This window comes from Diceros bicornis, chromosome 2, assembly GCF_020826845.1.
Source record: "Diceros bicornis minor isolate mBicDic1 chromosome 2, mDicBic1.mat.cur, whole genome shotgun sequence".
Lineage (NCBI taxonomy): Eukaryota > Metazoa > Chordata > Mammalia > Perissodactyla > Rhinocerotidae > Diceros > Diceros bicornis.
In genome coordinates this window covers 86,246,320-86,265,167 of record NC_080741.1, presented here as the reverse complement: position 1 = coordinate 86,265,167, position 18,848 = coordinate 86,246,320, and the positions used below count along the sequence as shown (strand labels likewise).

General features: G+C 56.0%; 1 protein-coding gene across 1 annotated transcript in view; it reads right to left on the bottom strand.

Annotated features, from left to right (window-relative positions):
- ATP2B2 (ATPase plasma membrane Ca2+ transporting 2) overlaps positions 1-18,848 on the bottom strand; it is a 171,119-nt gene that overhangs the window by 77,046 nt on the left and 75,225 nt on the right. Inside the window, exons 3-4 of the mRNA XM_058565539.1 lie at positions 7,572-7,769; positions 20-277 (exon numbers count right to left, since the gene is read on the bottom strand). Coding sequence (XP_058421522.1) covers positions 20-277; positions 7,572-7,769 — 456 coding nt within the window. The remainder of the gene's footprint in view (positions 1-19; positions 278-7,571; positions 7,770-18,848) is intronic.

Sequence of the window (18,848 nt, the reverse complement as noted above, 5' to 3'; positions counted from 1 at the left end):
CTGTGGCTGGAACACTTACCATATTTGACCTGGGCGATGTCTCCAACCACAATCTCGGCCACAGGGATCTGGACCACCTGCCCGGCCCGGACCACAGTGAACTTCTGCTCCTGCTCGATGCGGCTCTGCAGGCCCCGGAACTGCTTCTCTTTGCTCCAGTCATTGAAGGCCGTGACCAGGACCACGCAGATGACGGACAGGAGGATGGCGGCCCCCTCTATCCAGCCGGCCTCCGCCTCGCCTTCATCCTCCGCCCCTCCCTGGGCGGTCGCGCACCCTGCAGAGAGCGGAAGGACGCAGGCGGGGTGGGGTTAGCCAGGCAGGAGGGGCTCTGGGCCTGGACTTAAATCCCAGCTCCAGTGAGTAAAAACACTGACGATCAGGGGTCACGACCCATCTCTCCAGTGTGTGCGGGTGCCAGGGCCCGCACGTCACACAGATCATCTCCGAGTGCCCCTCCACCATTGCATGTGTGCGGAGGCTGAGGCTCCTTACAGAGGCCATGCCACGTGGGCAGGGCAAGTGGGGCGCGAGGGGGTCGGGCTACAGAGCCTGCCACCTCAGCCACTTCGGTTTCCTGCCTCTGTTCTAGCTGGGAGATCTCGGGTAAATGACTTCACCTCTCTGAACCTCAGTTTTCTCTTCTGTAAAACGGGAAGAATATTCTTTATCTCAGGGGCCCCTTGGTGAGGGTTGAAATTTAATGGGGTGAGGTCCGTGGCGTCCCCAGCACAGACCTGGCACAGAGGATAGGCCTGATTGACAGGAAAAGAGGGAAAGTGAGGATGGAACAGAACGAAGGCAGTCAGTGTTGCACGCGCTTTAGGGTCAGAGCACAGTCTTGCTGATGTCTGTTCCTTCCATTCTTCCAGCAACCGGGAGGCAGGGCTCCAGGCTGGGGGGCAGGACCCACAGCCCTGGACTTGCCCTCCAACCAGCTAGTCGTGATCCTGCTGCCGCCCCTGCACGATCCTGGTTGAGTCCTCGCACCCCCTGAGCTGCAGCGAACTCGTCTGCAGGATGGGGGCACGGGGACCACCCTCCGGGCTCCGAGAGAGGAAGGTGGACACTCCGGCCAGCGCTCAGCACACAGCAGCTCCTTCCTCAGCCCTTGTTGGATTTGAGCCCCTACACAGCGAGGACACGACGCTCCGGGCTGCCAGCCTGACCTACAGTGACCCCGCACCCCACACCCTCACACCATTGAACCTCCCGGTCTGGGCCTCCAAGTTGCTTGAGGCCTGCCAAGCCCAGCGTGCGACAAAGAAAAAGAAAAACCACCAGACACGTCTGATGCCAGGGCCTCAGACTCAAGGGCAGGTCTTGCCCAGCGGAGCTGAGCCCGAGGGCCTCTCCAAGCCCCTCCGCTCTTCCCGTCTCCTGCACCCGCACAGGATCCATAGTGAGAGGTGTTATCCCCAGAACAGGTGAGGAAACTGAGGCCCAGAGAGGCAAGGCGACACAGCCACTGTGAGCGCTGCAGCCAGCACTAGCCCAGGCCCTTTCTTCCACTGCGGGGTGGGGAACGGCCCTCTCCATGGAAAGTGACTGTGGGCAGCATCTGACCATCCATGCCTGGAAAACTCAGAGTGGTTCCCTCCCAGGGGGGCTGGGCAGGGGCATGGGCCATGTACAAGGCCTGCTATGTGCCAAGCATTCACTTTAATTCTCAAGCTGGCTGAGAGAAGGGAAGCAGTTCAGAGAGGGATGGTGACTCACCCAGGGTCACACAGCAGATCTGGAGTTTGAATCCGGGCCTGGAATCTGACACTGAATGTGGCCTGCCTACTGTCCCCGAGCCCAGAGGCCCCCTCTGCTATGTACTAGCTTCATGTGGGAAAGTAGAAAACATTGTCAAAGACCCATGGCTGACTGCCTGGAAGTCCAATTCAGTCCCAAGGCAGAGAGAACAGCAGTTTCAAGAGACCCCAGCAGGAGCCTCGGGGAAGCAGGGGTCAGAAGCAACGTGACAAGAAGGCCAAGTGTACCAGGGAACGTTTCCGGCTCCCGGCTCCCGGGAGGGTCAAAGCTCAGCTGGGGGGCACAAGCCCGGGACGGTATAGGATCACTGCGGCCTAGTGGCACGTGTCACGGGAAAATTCCACGTCTTCCGCTGAACCAGCCGCTCCCTGCAGGCTAGTGAACAACCACATCATCATGTGGGGTTCTCAAAGCCACTTCTTTTCCTTTGGGAATTTCAGACTTTTCCGATAATTTCAAACTGTTCAACTGGCCCGGCCTCTGGCAGCGATGATAATCAGAATCGTGCTAATGATAACTGACACGGGCCAGCCCTGAGTTCAGATCCAGCTGTGCTCCTTAACCGCTGTGTGCCAGGAGCCAGCCACTCGACCACCGTGCCTCAGTGTTCTCGTCTGCAAAACGGGGGTGACGACAGGACTCCCTCCTGGGTGGCTGAGGGGACCCAGGGAGAGCCTTCACGTAAAGCCCCCATGGCAGCGAGCACACAGCAAGTGCTTGGTTAGAGCCGAGGCTTCCTGTTGTCCGCATACGGCACACGATTGCATTCGGGTCCCAGGCCCACGGCACAGGGGATCCAGCTGGGCTTCAGCACCGTGTGGAGACGGGAGGAGGGGACGAGGGCCCCTCTACCGCATGAACGATGCCAGGAGAAACGTCCAGGGCTGGGAACGCAGGGGAACTTGGCTAAATGGGAACCCGGTATACCAGGACGCGCACTCTCGGACTTCGGGGGAGTCATGCGGGATACCGAGCCCTTCAGTGTGGACTCTGCTGACTCCCTGCCCCTGCGGCACACTCTGTAAATGGGGGGGCTGTTCTTCCCTTGTTGCGTGCTTCGTCAACGGGTCCCCCATTAGTGATGGAGTGTTTAGGACGCTTAGAGACAGCCCAGGACGATGGAAAGCTTTCGGGCTCTGAAGTTGGAAAGACCTGGCTTCAAATTCAGGTTCTGCTGTGTGACGTTGGATAAGCGACTTGGCCTCTCAAGGCCTCATTCTGGACAGCTGTAAAGCTGGATGACCCCAGGGACTTTGTGAGCCCAGGGCCTCCTGAGGGCCTGGCACATAGTGGTACACGATAAACAACGGTCCTCTCCCCCTCTTCCTAAGCTATTCCCCTTTGACTGGCTTCTGGGAGCCCAGGGCACGGTGGCCGAGTGGGATTCGCACCCTGTTCCCTTGATCCCAGCCTGCCTGCTGCCCTGCAGATGCGACACCAAGGAGCCTCTGCCAGCAAAAGCCATTGGCTTTCATCTCTTTTGAGAGCTGTCTGACGGGTACACGGCGCCTCGGGATGGCCAGAGAGCGGGCTGTGGATCTTGGGTTAGGCCTTCAGCCACTGGGGGCCACCCATGCCTGGGAACAACTCCTGCTGCCCGTGCAATCAGGAGGAAGAGACGAGGAGGGGAGGAAGGGGGGTGGGAAGGCCCCGTTGCATTCTCCCCTGGGGCGCCCTAGGACAGGAGCAGGGACAGGATCTGGAGAGTGTGACCGCAGGGGCTGGGGAATCTGCAGCCGCCCTCTCTGGACCTGGGGCTTCCTAGGGTGTGGCCTCTCTCTGTCTGTGTGACCTTGGGGACCCCACTTGGCCTCTCTGGGCCTCCTTCTACTGGTTCATCAGTAAAATGGGGAAGCTGCTTCCTAGGTGGTTACTAGGGCGTGACGTTGAATAAGGGCCCTCAAAAGCAGTCAAGCCACAGATGTTTTCTAAGCGTCTACTCTGCACCTGTCACTCTGCTGGCTCTCCTGCACTAGGGGAGCTGTCGCAGGCAGGGAGCTGGGAGCACTGGGTAAGCCAGGTGCAGCCCTGCCACGAACATGCCGCGTGGCCTCCAACAAGTGTCTGGAGGTCTCTGAGCCAAGAAACAGGGAAGGGCTGTGGGTGCTGCAAGGACTCGACAGCCTGTTAGTCCACCATCAGCATCATTTTATATGTAACTGATGAGGCCTGAGTCTGACTCGGCAGGGGTGGTCCTGGCAACATGGCAGGCCCAGAGCTCAGAGCTCAGGCCGGGGCCTGGGTGTCAGAGGGGAGTAAGTACAATCACAAAGTGCAGGAACTTGAATCTGGGGCCGGCGGGTGTGCAGCTGCCCTCATTAACCCAGAGTGTGGCCTGAGCTAGTGTCTCAGCTGGAGGCAGGGAGGGGCAGTGGAAAGAGACAGAAGACTTGGGTTTAAAATCCAGCCCTACCGCCTACAAGCTTTGTGACCCCAGGCAAGTCCTTCCCCTCTCTGGGCCTCAGTTTCCACCTCTCCAGGATGGAGGTGACTGCAGCCGTCTGACTGGCTGCGGGGAGGCTCCTCCCGGCACATCCCTGGAGCTCGATCCATGCTCCCCCTGCAGTGCTCTACCACCTGCTCTCCTAGCTCCAATCTTGCACTGAACTGGGTCACACGAGGTCACTTACCCGGGTGGCAGTGACTCAACCCTGTCCCTTTCTGAGGAAATGTAGCCGAGGGACAGGAGCGAGGGCTCAGCAGCCAGAACGTCTCGGTCTGAGTCACGGTTCTGCCACTTCCTAGACTTTGACCTAGCAAGTCATTCACTATCTCAGGGCCTCGGTTTCCTGGATAATAACAGCACCTACCCACGGGGTTGTTGTAAGGATCAAACGGACTCCTACCATAGAAGTTCCCAACTAGCGGTGGCTGTAAAAGCAGTAAGAATTATTGTGACTATTATGCTCTTGTGTTGCACCCTTAGCTTTGTTCAAGGCTTATTCAAGGAGCCATGTACAATCTTCTTCTATATTTTCTATAAAACTTCTGCAAAGAATGCTGCCCCTTATGCATGTCTTATAATGTCCTCTGTGAAACTTCACCCCAGAACTCACTGTAGGGGACACGCTATCTTCCTAAAGAACTGTTTTTTCTCCTTGTTGATAACTTGAGCTTATGCAAATCATCCTAATTCCCTTTCTGCCTTGGCTGCCAGGAAGCTCAAAGCCAAATTTAAATCTCAATCATGGTAGCAAGTAAAGTTAGTTTATTTGCTTCCATTCCTTTCCTGTCTGGCTTTCTACTTGACCTCATCTTGTGAGATGTGTCCTTCTTGTGTCTTTAAGCCTCTTTGGAAAGAGGTCATTTAGAAAAAAAAATTAACTTAGTAATATTATGGATAAAATTGAGGCAGTTGGCCTAGTAGACTCGATTATCCAGTTTCTCCAGCAACTCTGGCTTGGGAGGAGATGGAGGAGACAGATGTTCAAGGAACCTCAGAGACCACTTCCTTGTTTGGGGAAAATGAGGACCATAATGGTTATTTCTTATATGCTGTTCACTTTTTATGTGCCTGCCTGAAGCAGTGAACATAGTAGCATTATCTATTTACACAGCACATTCACTAGGAAATATCGAATCATAATTAATAACAAAGACAAGTGTTTACAATATCCTACTAATAAAAAATCAGATTATAAAACAATATAACAACAAAACAGTATAACTTCTGTGATCCTATATATCCCATAGTGTGTGTGTGCGTCTATCTATCTATCTATCTACCTATGTGTCTACGCGTCTATAGGGTAGAGGTTTAGAAGACTTTGCCATCATAAAGGAAAGCAGAAATGGAGTTGGTGAAGCCCTGGCCCCTAGCAGGTACTCGGTTTCTGGAATGAGAGGATGAGTGAGGTCCAGATTTTCCACTAGGAGTCCTAAGTCCTGACTTTGAGAAGAGTGGGTTTGCTCCCGAACCTCCCTGGGTGAGTGGGATCGTGCTTCCTCCACCACAGAGCAGCGTCCCCATTCAGAACCAGGGGACAGATTTCGGGCTCCCCTCTCAAGACCAGGACTCCTCACGTGGGAAGACATACTCGGCATCAGCCATAGGTTTGTGCATCACACTGAACCACCCCCAGGACGGGGACAGAGAGTCCTTGTCATGCAGGCACGAAGGATGAGATCCCAGAGCAGGACGCAGAGAAGGAAGCCCTGGGCAGCCACGCCCATGTGGTAGCAGGTCCGGCACCCACCGGGCACCTTCTACGTGCCAGGCTGTCAGACACGGGCCATGCATGCCTTTATCACCTCCTCACAATAACCCTTCCAGGTGAGGTCATTTGCCCTGTTTTGCAGATGAGGAAACTGAGGATCAGAGAAAGAAAATGACTTGCTTAAGGTCACACAGCTGGGAAGTGCTGGGGACAGGATTCTAACCCGGGGGGCCTGGCTTCAGAATCTGTGTCTTCAACCATTTTATCCTCCGTCCACACTCGGGGAGGAGGGTGCACAGGGGACAGGGAGACGGCTTCCTTGAGGCAAAAGCCTCCCTCCCTGATCTTCTAGGACTGAGGTCGGCAAACGTTCTCCGTAAAAGGCCCGACAGGAAATATTTTAGGCTTCGTGGGCCGTACAGTCTTTGTCACAGTTACTCAACTCGGCCACGGTAGCAGGAAAGCAGCCATAGACAATAGGGAAGAAAAATGGGAGAGCTCCAACAAAACTTTGCTTTTAGACAATGACATATGAATTTCATAGTCACATGTCACGAAATAACATTATTTTGATTTTTTTCCAACCATTTATAAATGTAAAAGCCAATCTTGATGGGCCATGCAAAGACAGGAGACGAGCCTGATCTGGCCCACGGACCGTAGTTTGCCAACCTCATCCTTGAATATCAGGGGCAAAGAGCTCTGATGTCATTTTTTTTGTGTGTGTGAGGAAGATCAGCCCTGAGCTAACATCTGTTGCCAATCCTCCTCTTTTGGCTGAGGAAGACTGGCCCTGGGCTAACATCCACGCCCATCTTCCTCCACTTTATATGGGATGCCGCCACAGCATGGCTTGACAAGCGGTGCGTTGGTCCACGCCCAGGATCCGAACCTGTGAGCCCCAGGCTGCTGAAGCAGAGCCCGTGCACTTAACCGCTGCGCCACTGGGCCGGCCCCATCATGAGTTTTTTCCGTGGCAACACGCCTCAAGGAGCAGTGACTTGGGGGCTCTGAGGAGAAGCCCAGCCTTGGAGCTGAAAGCGGGTCCCTCAGAGGCTGGAGCCCCCAGACGGCTGGGCACTCAAGAGGGGTCTCATTCAACAAGGCTGAAGCACTGTCAAACCAAAGAGTGTGACGCTGCCCATGGGGTAAGCGATTTGGGGGCTTCATCCTTGGACGTGGAATGGGGAGCCCTCAGAGAGCAGCCTGGACGGATGTCCGGGGTCACCTCACTTGGGCTCTGTCCAACAGAACCGACTCTCAGCAGGTGGCCCGGGCAGCAGTGTCTTTAACAAGCTGCACTGAAAAACCTGAGGACTCTCTTAGCTGGGTGACCTCCAGCAAGTTAATGCACTTCTCTGTGCCTTGGCCCCTCATCTTTAAAATGGACATAATCGTGGCCCTGACCTCACGGGGTTGTTAGGAGGAAGACATCTCAGCCCAGAGCTTGGCATACTGTAAGTGCTCAATAAATGCTCACTATAAGTATTACCATTGTTGGTCCAACCCTTGCATCTCACCCATGGGAGAACCAGGGGTGGGGGCTCCGAGCCCGGGGTTGGCTCAGGCCTGCCGTGGGCCTTGGCTTCCTCACCGAGGGGCGGAGGCCGTGAGCCCCGAGTGCGGGGTGGGGCGGTGGCCCAGCCCCCTCACCTTCGTTGCTCTCGCCGGGCGGGTGGTAGAAGGAGAGCCCCAGGGAGATGATGGCCGCGATCTCCAGGATGATCAGCGTCACGTCCTGCAGCGCTTCCCACACCAGCTGCAGGAAGGTTTTTGGCTTCTTTGGAGGTATAAAGTTTTGCCCAAAAATCTGTTTTCTCTTTTCCAGGTCTGGAGCGGTGCCCGGCAAACCTGTGGACAGAGCGCAGAGAGGTTGGCCGGGGGCCCAGCAGGGACGACGCACATCCTGGGATCGTCCCGAGTGGGCGGCCACATGGCGGGGGCAGAGACCCGGAGAGGGCAAGTCGGAGGAGGGAACAGGCACTAACGCTCGCTCCAGGCCCAGAGGGGCTCCTGTGAAACGCCAGGGATACCACAGAGGGGGTGAATAGTGACCCCCCAAATGGTACGTCCGTGTCCTAACCCCTGGAACCTGTGAATGTGACCTTATAGGAAAAGGGTCTTTGCAGACGTAACGAAGTTAAGGATCTGGAGATGAGATCACCCTGGATTATCCGCATGGGCCCTAAGCCCCAGGACAAGTGTCCCAGAGAGACAGAAGGAGAAGACACAGATACGGGGGAAGACGGAGGCAGAGATCGGAACAACGCAGCCACAAGCCAAGGAACCACGGAGCCACCAGAAGCTGGAAGGGGAGAGGAACGGAACGTCCCCTCCAGCCTTGGAGGGAGCACGGCCCTCCTGACACCTCGTGTAGGACTTCTGGCCTCCAGAACTGTGACAGAGTTCTCTTGTCCAAAGCCACACCGCTTGTGGTCATTTGTCAGGGAGGCCACAGGATGCGAGTACATCCCATCACACCCACACACAGCGCACGGCCTCCCCGCTGAGCACAGACCCGGAAGCCTCTGCCTGGGTTCGAACCCCAGCCTGTGCCCCTGGCTCTCTGAGCATCGGGGTCCCGCTCTGCAGTGGGGACGGGGATGGTTCCTGATCCATGGGTGGCGGTAAGCATCTCGTGAGAGAATTCACCCAGTCAGCGAGGGTTCATCGGGCACTGCTATGCGCCTGGCACCGTCCCGGACACTGGGACAGAGCCGTGAACAGGACAGACAGAGCTCCCGCCCCGAGAAGCTGACCTCCCAGTGGACACACGTGACACGCTCCAGCGGTGCCTGGGCGTGGCGGCCACTGAACCACCACTAGCGTTGCGGCCCGTCGTCCCGGGTGCATTTGTGCCCTAGAAGAGGAGCCCGAAAGATCAACTTCTCACGGCGGAGTCCGGGTGTGTGACAGAGAGGGGCAGCTCCAGTGGGGGGCTTCCTCCACCTCATATCTCCTGGGCCCTTTCGGAGGCCACTGCTTCCCCTTGCTTCTCTCCTTCCTCTGAAGCTGCCCCATGTCACCCTGTCAGTGGTGTGTCATTTAATTTTTTCATAACAAGCACGCTGGCATGCTTCTTGCGTTGCTCATGCTGTTCAGCGAGCTGGGAAGAGCCTTTCCTTCCATCTGCACTGGCGAGCCCACTCCCAGGGCCCCTGTGCTGAGAAGCCCTCCCCTCCACCCCCAAAGGGAGCCGCCCCCTGCCCTCACCTCCACATGGCCCTCCCCACAGCAGGACTTAGCCGTCCACCAGATCCACGTCCCACGTCCCACCTTTGCCTTGGGGGCAAATACTGGTCTGATTCCTGTCCCTCAGGGCCTGGCACTGAGGCCACCAACCACCTTAGATTCCTCCCACCCACTGGATGAAGGTGACATGCCTGAGTGTTATGAGGCTGGCCCAGGGTGTCATCGTGGAGAACACAGCACAAACGGGCCCCCAGAGGTGGGCAGTCAGTCCCGTCCCCGAGGCCAGCCCAACCCCAGCACACCTGGGCCTTAATGAGGACAGCTGGGGAAGGGAACAGATGGGGAGGGAGAGGGGCACACCCCTCACTGGGTCTCTGGCCTCCATCCACTCCTGAGAAGGAGGAATCCAGAGGGATCTCCAGAACAGCACCACCAGCGCACTGAAGTTGGAGCGCTGGAACATTCTGCTGTTATAGTTATGGGGCCTAGTGGTCTAATTCCACGTGATTCTAGCATTCTAACCATCTGTCATTTGTTGGCCTATTCATCCATTCATTCGTTCAACCTGTGTTTCTTGGGCCTCCACTGTGGGCCAGCCCAGTCCCCGGGGCTGGGTGCCGGGTGCTGGGGAGAGTGGTGTGAAGGCAGCAGCCCAGCGGCTCATGGACATAAGAGCTCAGTGGTCCTGGGAGTCCACAGCCTACGGGTCAGGGGTACAGAGAGACGGGCATGTTCCCTGCCTGGGGTTCTAGGAGCTGATCCTCCTCTGAGGCTGACAATGAGACCCCCATCAGGAGCCTCCAGAGCCAGACTGGCTGGGACCCTGAGGGAAGCCCAGCAATGGCTGGTTCCTGGGGAGACACTGCACCCGCCCTGCCTATGAGCACATGTGAGCTCTGGAGATCCACGTCCTGCCTGGGCAGTGAGAATAGGGAGCCCAGAGCTGGGGTAGGCTCACTTTACAGATGTGGAGACTGGCGCCTCCAGGAGACCAAGCTGCTGCCTTGGGGCAGCTCCTGGGCCTGAGAACCCAGGCCAGCCCTGTTCTAAGCACATGGAAATGTTACTTCCATCCTCCTATGCTGGGGTGGCCATCTAGAATATCCATATACAGAGCAAGCAGGCAAGATGTAGTGTGATTCTAGAAACTGCAGGAAGGTTCCTCGTCTTCCATTCTTTGTTCAATTCTACCCACAGCCAACGTCTGAAATTCTTCCATTTGGCTTCAATCCTTTAACAAAAGCTCCAGTTCCTTTAGCTTCCCTGGGAGGGGAAGCCATCATCAGTTCTGGACACCATGGTGTGAATGAGTTGTAGGCTTTTTCCTGGGAGCGGGTTTTGATAAGGAGAAGAAGGGAAAACTCAAGAAGGTGGTGGGCCTCTGTGGAAGGGGCTACGCCCAGTTAACACTGGCCTGTTACAGCAGTTTGCTGTGCCTTTGGCCAGGTAGTTCCTTTCTCAGAGCCTCAGTTTCCCCATCTTGACAACAAGAGAGTTCAATAGGATGGGCGGGCCCTGAGGATCCCAGGGGTTCCCAGGTTGGCAGGCCCTGAAGTGGTCCCTCTGGGGCTGTTCACATTTCGGGGCTCCTCACAAGGTTTGGTGTAAATAAAAGGCTTCACAGGAAGGCGCTTGGTGAGGGTGGAGCCAGCCCCTCTGCTGGGCCCTCCTGACTGATCCAAAGCGAGACGAGTCTCTGAACCTTCTGAAGCTCCATGACTCAAATGTGCTGGAGTCCATAGGGTGACTAGTTGAAAATGTGGATGTTCTCCAATTCTGGGAGTCTGGCCATGGCTCAGGGGTTCTGCCATGCTGGGGACTCACAGGCCTGGCAGTGAGATCCCAGGTCTTGAGACAGTGAACAGGGCAGAGGTTGCAAATTCGAACAGCTGTGAGGGCCAGCCAGGTTTTGTGAATGAGTGAGGTAGGTGGGTGTGAGACAACAGAGAGTGGTGGAGACTGGGGCAACGTGAAGAATCTCAGCCCTCCTAAAGAGAGCAGCTATTTCTCAGCTCCCGTGTGGCAATGTGGGCCCAGCGTGGCAGATATTCCAATCTTCTAAGAGGAGCTGGACACTTGTAATTTGATGTAAAATCTCTCCATTAAAAACATTCCAGGGCCAAATACCACATATCCGTGAGCTGGATTCGGCCCCTGGGTTGCTAGTTTGAGACCCTCAAGGCTATGGGTTGGGAAGCGGGGAGGAGACCGGAAGGGTGAGGAGCCAGAGCAGAACAGCCTCTCTGTTCCTTCCTCCCCTCTCCTGGGCTGCCTGCTCCCCGGCACCAGGCCCTGCCTGCTCCCCTAAGAGCCCCTCTGTTGTTCAGAGATAACAGCTCGTGGAATAACAACATTCATGTGCTCCCAAGGTAGAAACTGCTAGGCCGTCTCCACAACAACAAACACCCCAGTATACAAACCCACGCCGGGAAGCCCGGGTGCTGCGGCTCATACGGGGCGGCTGAGACGGCAGGTTGTGGCCGTGATGTCTCGCTCATGCTCTTCCTCTCAGGGGAAGGCGGCCTGAGCTGGAAGCTGGGACACTAAGCCCTGAAGACTCAGGGCTCGGATGTCATGGGCTTGAATTCCAGCTCTGAAGGACTTGGGGTAAGTGACCTCACTGCTCCGCGCCTCAGTTTCCCCATCTGTAAAGTGCAGGCAACAGCAGGGCCTATTTCGCGGGGGCGGGGTGAGGCTTCGGCAGGACGTCTCGTGTAAGGTGTGCAGAGCTGTGCCCGGCACCAGACGAGGACGGCGTACGAGGATTGCTGCCCAGTCGTAGGTGATGTGGTAACTGATTGCGGCCTCCTGGAGGAAGACGACTTTGGATGAGGAGGGTGAGCGAGGCGAGGACAGGCACAGCAGAAGGACTGTGTGCCTGCAGACACGCCACCTCTCCCCTCTGGGCTTCAGTTTCCCCACATGACAGGAAGGACTGGCTTAGCTGAAGGCTGGGAGCTCGTGGCTCTGATACCTCGTATCCTAAGACAGGGGTCTGGAGGATCTGCAGGTGGGACGGCCCCCAGTCCAGCCCACCTCCCACTCCCTTCCCAGGAGAGGAATCTCGGAGCCTCCCTGCCTTCTGGCTGAAAATTAACATGCTTATTTTTGGGAGCAGAAACAACTGAGGCCGGCATGAGAGATGAATGGTGGTAGAGATTGAATTTAGACGAAACAGCGTCTCACCATTTATCATATTAAAAATTTATATACTGTGTCAAATGTCGCTGGCCAAAGCCAGCAAGGCCCTGAATATTCAGAGACACAAATGCCTGGGAATTGATGTCAGACGCCGTGTGGGGCTGGGGGTTTCCAGACGTGAGTTTCTTTTTTGTACAAGAGGCAGAGAACAGAGTACTGGGTGAGGAGTCAGGTTTGTGGATGGACTTGGGCCAGTTATTTCATCCCTCAGAGACTCAGTTTTCTCACCAATAAAATGGGAGCAAAATAACCCCTAGGCTGCGGTGAGCCCACAGAGAGGAGTGTGTGTGGAAGCCCTCTGTGAACTGTGACGGTGCAGTGAGTGTGCTGGCACGGGAAGAGAACACAGAACCCCCACCACCTGTCCACATGCTTCTGCTGGAGTCAGAATCTGTATGTTCTACTAATTACCTAAAAGGAGAGAGCTAAGTGCAGAGCACAGGGGACTTTGGTTGTATAGGAATTATTTGTTGCAATGGCTGCTTGCTGTCATTGGATATTTGAGGAACATTTGCTCCCAAATTCATCTCTATCTAGCTGTCCTGGACACAAACTGGGTCTTCCCCCAGCCTCTGAGCCTTCGCCACTGCCAGTCCCCACTCCTCTGCCGGGAACGCCTTCCTCTCTTTTCTCAGCCGTTTCAGACTCAGCCTGGAGTGCTGCCAAGGGCAGCCTCAGGCCATCAGAGGGGTCTTGTTTGGTCTGCACGACGTTTGAAAAATGGAAGTTTGTCACAAACATTAAAAATGCAGGTGGTTCCACATAATCCCGACGTCGGGCTTGGTGAGAGCGTGCGCACAGACCCCAGGAGCTGGGACAGTGACTGAGAGCTCTCCGACCCGAACAGTGGCCCCGGCTCTGGGACATGTTTCTAGTTAAGGAAAGCCCCGGGGGACAGTGAGTGCCGGCTTAAGTTCTTCCGGGGGCAGAGGAAGCCTTCGCCTTGTCTGGCCCAGAGCACAGAGCAGGGACCAGGAAGAGGCGGCACAGGGAGGGGTCCTGGCTTCCTTAGAGGGAAGGCCTCTCTCTCAGGTGAGCTGAAGGAGGGTGGGCGATGTAGGGAGGGAAGGGAGAGTGCATGCAGAGGCTGACGCCAGGCCCCCGGGGACTCAGGATCCTCTCGAGGGAGAGAGGTAGCTAGGGTCGTATTAGACAGTGTGCGTCCAGTCACCCACTGGCTCTTTTATTTTTATTTTTTAATTTTTTTGTGAGGAAGATCAGGACTACGCTAACATCTATTGCCAATCCTCCTCCTTTTTTCCCCCCCAAAGCCCCAGTAGATAGTTGTATGTCATAGTTGCACATCCTTCTACTTGTTGTATGTGGGACGCGGCCTCAGTGTGGCCTGAGAAGCGGTGTGTCGGTGCGCGCCTGGGATCCGAACCCGGGCCGCCAGTAGCGGAGCGTGAGCACTTAACCGCTAAGCCACGGGGCCGGCCCCACTGGCTCTTTTAATCTATCAACAAATATTTATTGAGCACCTACTATAAGCCAAACGTTGTTCTAGATGTTGGAGATACTGCAGTGAGGAAGATCGGGGTGCCAGGAAGGGTTTCCTGTAATGGGGCAAGCTTGGAAGAAGGAGTGGGGGTTAATCAGGTGAAAGGGTGTGTGTGGGTGAGAGGGGGTCTACAAAGGCAGAACAAACTCCAAAGGGCTTGGAAAAAGCCAATGTGGCTGGTGCATCCCTGGTTTCCTCCTCGGGAGAGGGGGCAGATGGGGCCCGCGGTTTCTATTGTGTGCCACACAGGGTCATCATCATGCAGGGCTTGGGGTGAGGGTGAGGGGGTATCTAATGGAGCCTTTGGCTCATGGAACTCATCTCTTTGCCCTTTTCCCCTTGCCTGCCTGGTAGCTCAGCAGTGAATCTGCCGTTTCCCTCTTGCAGCTGCATTAGAGGACTCAGTGGCATGTGCTGTGCCTACGAATTGTCGTCTTATTTCTACTTTCTTCCCTTTATCTGAATTTCCTCATTTAAGTCATTTTAAATCTTTTTGCATGAGATAAACTTTTATAAGCTGCCCTGGAGGTAGGACATGCATAATTAACCAGCATAAAAAGGGGCTATTGAGGTAGGTAAAGGTGCAGGGACTGGGGGAGAGGTCAGAACGGAGGGGTGAGATGAGGGAATGGGGATATATAAAGTAAGACTTCCCTTCTGCTCTGTAATTGGGAACAGGGCTCTGCTCTTCCTGTGTGTGGTGGGGCAAGGAAACAAAGCACCTCATGCCAACGGGCTGTGCTCTATCAAAAGTAGGGGCGTCTGGCCACGGAAGGGCTCAGGACGAGTGTTCCGGGCCATCCCGATGACCTCTGGCCTCTTCTTCCCTGCTCTGAGACCCCATGAGGCTGAGATCCCTGTTTCCAGCAAAGGGAGCCCGGAGAAGTTTTTAGCCCCAGTGGGAGCCGGCGTGAGCTCTGTCCAATGGAGCTGGCTGATATTGGGGGGCATCGTCTGGCTGGGCGGACCTGTCTGCTATCTGTGCAAATGATTTTAATAAAAAGAAATCACAATAATCACGTCCCCCAGACTCTCCATCTGCTGCTCGATGTTCATACAAAAATGGCCTCCCCAGATGCCAGCGCAGGAGGCCAAGGATGCAGAGGCAGCGACGTGCGGGAAGTAGAAGTAAGCTGAGGTGGGCGGGTGGGAGCCCGGCCCCTTGTTTCCGGGGCAGGGGGCCCTCAGCTGGGACGGGCTGCGCGGTGGGTGAGAACAGTGGGCTGTGGGAGATCTCAGACCTGGGTTCAAATCCCAGCTGCTCTTTGGTTGACAGTGGTGCCTTGGGCAAACCATTTCCCCTTTCTGAGCCTCAGTTTCCACCTCTGTGAAACGGGGAAAAATACAGTGTCTTCTGGGGTTGATGGAGGATCAGGAATATGATGTGTGTAAATAGTGACGGGCACATACTGGTTCTCGTAAATGATAGATGCAGTTGTTACTGCTAACTACTACCACCACTACTAACTACCAGCACTACTACTAACTGCCACATTACCACTACTACTGTTACTCCGGGCCTGTAATGTGCCTCTTGGATATTTCTGTGTCAGAACCCATCATTACAGCCCTGACACACCCTCACCTAGGTCCCGAGATGCACCTTTACTTGCTGTGTGACCTTGAGTAGATCACTCACCCTCTCCGGGGGGGCCTCAGTCCCCCTCCGTTGAGGATGAAACAGAACCATGGCTCTAACGGCGCTCTGTGAACCGTGAAGTTCTTCTACTGTGATCACCCCACTATGCAGGTATGTACACTGAGGGACAGGCCAGGAAGGCAACTGAGGCAGGCCTCCTGCCATGGAGCCTGGGGGTCACACCCCCCCCTGCTCCGGCCTGATCCAGTCAGGGGTGGGCTATAAGCTGGGAACAACGCCCCACAGCGACGCCACCTGGTAAAGCTGATGGAGTCATGGATTCCCGCCAGCCTGACCCTGTCAACTCCGAGGGGCCTGGGAAATTTCAGATGAAGTGAATTGCAAGTGCTTCCCCAGGAAAGACAACATGGCCTGTGGCCCTGCCACATGGATTTAAAGAACAGAGACAGGGTCAAGCCGGGGACGCCTGAGAGGCACCCAGAAGGCAGGCGTGTGACTCAGCATGTGGGAGGCACCATCCGTGCAGGTACGTGCACGCTCCAGCGTGTGGCTGTGCGTCCATGCGCAGGCACAGGTGTGTCACACGGGGCTGCGTGTGCAAGGGGGCGTCCACCGTCAGAGGCTAGGTAGAGTGGGCAGCTTACAAAGGCACCACTGCTGGGATGTCTTGGGAATTCACCATGTTCAAGACAAAACAATGAAACGGGAGGAAAGATGTAATCTAAGCCTTGCCTGAGGCTGCTTCCCAGCTGTGTGACCTTGGGCAGGCGACTTCCCCTCTCTGGGCCTCAGCTTCCTGTCGTGCATCTTGAGGACGATGACGGCACCCACCGCCCAGTGTGGCTGAGAGAAGGGAACGCATCTACCGTGCTGGATGGCGGCCGGCACGCGGTGAGGGCTTGGTGAGTGTTAGCTGTGACTGCCGTTGTTGGTGAGCTGCCCCCGGGGCACCAGCTCCTAGCTCAGCTGTGCATCGGAAGCACCAGGGAGCTTTAAAAAACACTAAAGTCTGGGCCCCACACGTAGAGATGCTGGCTGAATTGGGCTCCAGCCCCGGGAGTCCTAAGAGCTCCTTGGGGAGGGATTCCGGCCCGCAGCCAGGGCCGAGGACTCTGTGGCTCCCGGACCAGCAGCGTCAGCATCATCTGGAAATGCAAACTCTCGGGCCCACCCAGACCTGCTGACTCAGACCCTCGGGGTGGGGCCCAGCCACGTGCGTTGTGACAAGCCCTCCTCTGGGGACCTGGATGAGGCTCCGGTTGAAGACCGCTGCCCTGGGGAAGAGGGAGAGGAGATGGGAGCTCACCTGCCAGGTGCTTTAGGCCTCTGAGTCTCACCAACAACCGTGGGATGTGGGGGTCACTGCCGAGGCTCAGAGAGGGCAGCGGCTTGTCCAGGTCCCACAACAGGTGGGGGACAGAGCCTGGACCTAGGCTGGTCTACCTTTCCCTTCCTTCTGAAGGGGGAGCCAGCTCCCGCAGGGCCGGCCTCCCTCCCTGACAGCTGTCCCGAGGCGGCAGAGGAGGGAATATGTGCTGTGGTTTGAAAAGCTGACAAACCCAGACTCAAGGCTGAGGGGGACGTGGGGACCACACTCAGACCCTCTGTCTGCTGCTGGTGGCTGACGGAGTCTGGAGAAGAGAAACCAGAAAGGAGGAGGGGAGAGAAAGGAGACCAGGAGAGGCGATCAGGCGGTGTGGGGCCAGGAGCTCATGCTCAAGGTTGCTCTGACAGTGTCCCTGCCCTGCTCTACAACCTTCCATGGCTCCCCATTCACCCCTGTGTCCACTCCTGGGCTCACTGTGGCCTCTCTGAGGTGGTCCCAAAGGACTCTTTCCGCCTTACTCCCAGTCCCACCATATTTATCCCACTTTGAGGCCAGGCCACAGGCCCCACAGCATGCCTGGCACTTGTCTGCCTGTCTTGGCTCATCTGGCCCCTAACCCAGGACGCCCACTCCTCCCCTCTGTTGAGCTATTTAATCTTCTGAGACCCAGATGAGAGTTTGCCACCACCTGCTGAAAGCCTTCCTGCATTTATCCAGCAAGAGCAATCCATCCTTCTTGTGCCTCCCTGAGAGCATCTGTCACCCCGGTCAGTCATTCACCAACACATTTATCGGCATCTCCCCTGTGCCAGGTTTTGCTCCTGGGGGTCAAACGCCGACTGAAACCCATCCTTTGCTGCCACTATCTTCTGGACGTTGATTCCCCTGGAGCGACCATCCCCTGGAGGGAGGCTGCTTGTGCCAGCACACAGTAGGCCCTCAGGAAACCTCCTTCCCTCTCCTGCCTCACTGGGGACCAGACATGAGGATGTGCATGCTGAGACCGCCCAGAGGCCCCTGCACACACGGGCAGCCACACGCCACCTGTGAGAGACATTTGACAAACCTGGGCTTGAGGACACCTCTGCAAGAGAACAGCCCGCACCGCGGGCATCCCTCCGGTCGGCATCTGCATCTGTCTGCGCAGTTGCTGCAAGTTCAGAGCAGATGTGACGGCTATCATCCAGCATGCACGGCCAGCACGTGTACAGCGCCTGGAGTTTGCTTCCACGTCGCCACGTGGGTGGTTCCTGATGGGCGGGGTGCAGGGTGAGAGGCGGCTCTCTGACACGTCATGGCCCAGGTGGGGTTTCGCATGGATCCGGGGGCTCTAATAATTATGGACGATGACACAGAGGCAGCGTTTACCGGCTCACATGCTCACACGCAGACCCGGCACAGGCAGACACAGATGCGGCACACAGCGGTGGACGCAGCATTTGGTGGCCGGTGTGCACGCAGCACTAGCCAGCTTCTCTGTAACACGTGGCTGTAGTGTCTGCGAGTTTCTGTGCACACACGTGGACATGGCACAGAATGGGACCAGCCGCCTGTGAGCACCCACAGACACTGTGTCCCGCTAACCATCGTAACACACATTTAGACACGAATTTATCCACCGATTTAAATCCACCACTTGTCTTTCCCAAATCAGGTTGAGTTTCTCTACCAAAGAAGGGGGGTCCAGTGGAGCTGGGGCCCTGCATAGGGTTGCAAGGTAAAATACAGGGTGCCCAGTTAAATTTGAATTTCAGATAAACAGCAAATAATTTTTTAGTATAAGTTATGTCCCATATAATATTGGGGATACACTACTAATAAAAACATTAATTATTCTTTGTTTATCTGAAATACAAATTTAACTGGATGTCCTGTATTTTTCCTTGTTGAATCTGACAACACTAAAGTTCCCCCAGTCCCCTCTCCTTGGCTCCCTCTCTGTCAGAGCGAGACTCCTGCAGCCAGCCAGTCTCACCCTCCCATTTGACAGGTGGAAAAACTGAGGCCCAGAGACGGAGAAGTGGCTTGGCCCAGAGATGGAGTGATCAGCTGCAGAGCCAGGGCTGGACTCCTGACTCCTGGCCCAAGGGAGGGGACACTTGTCCTGCT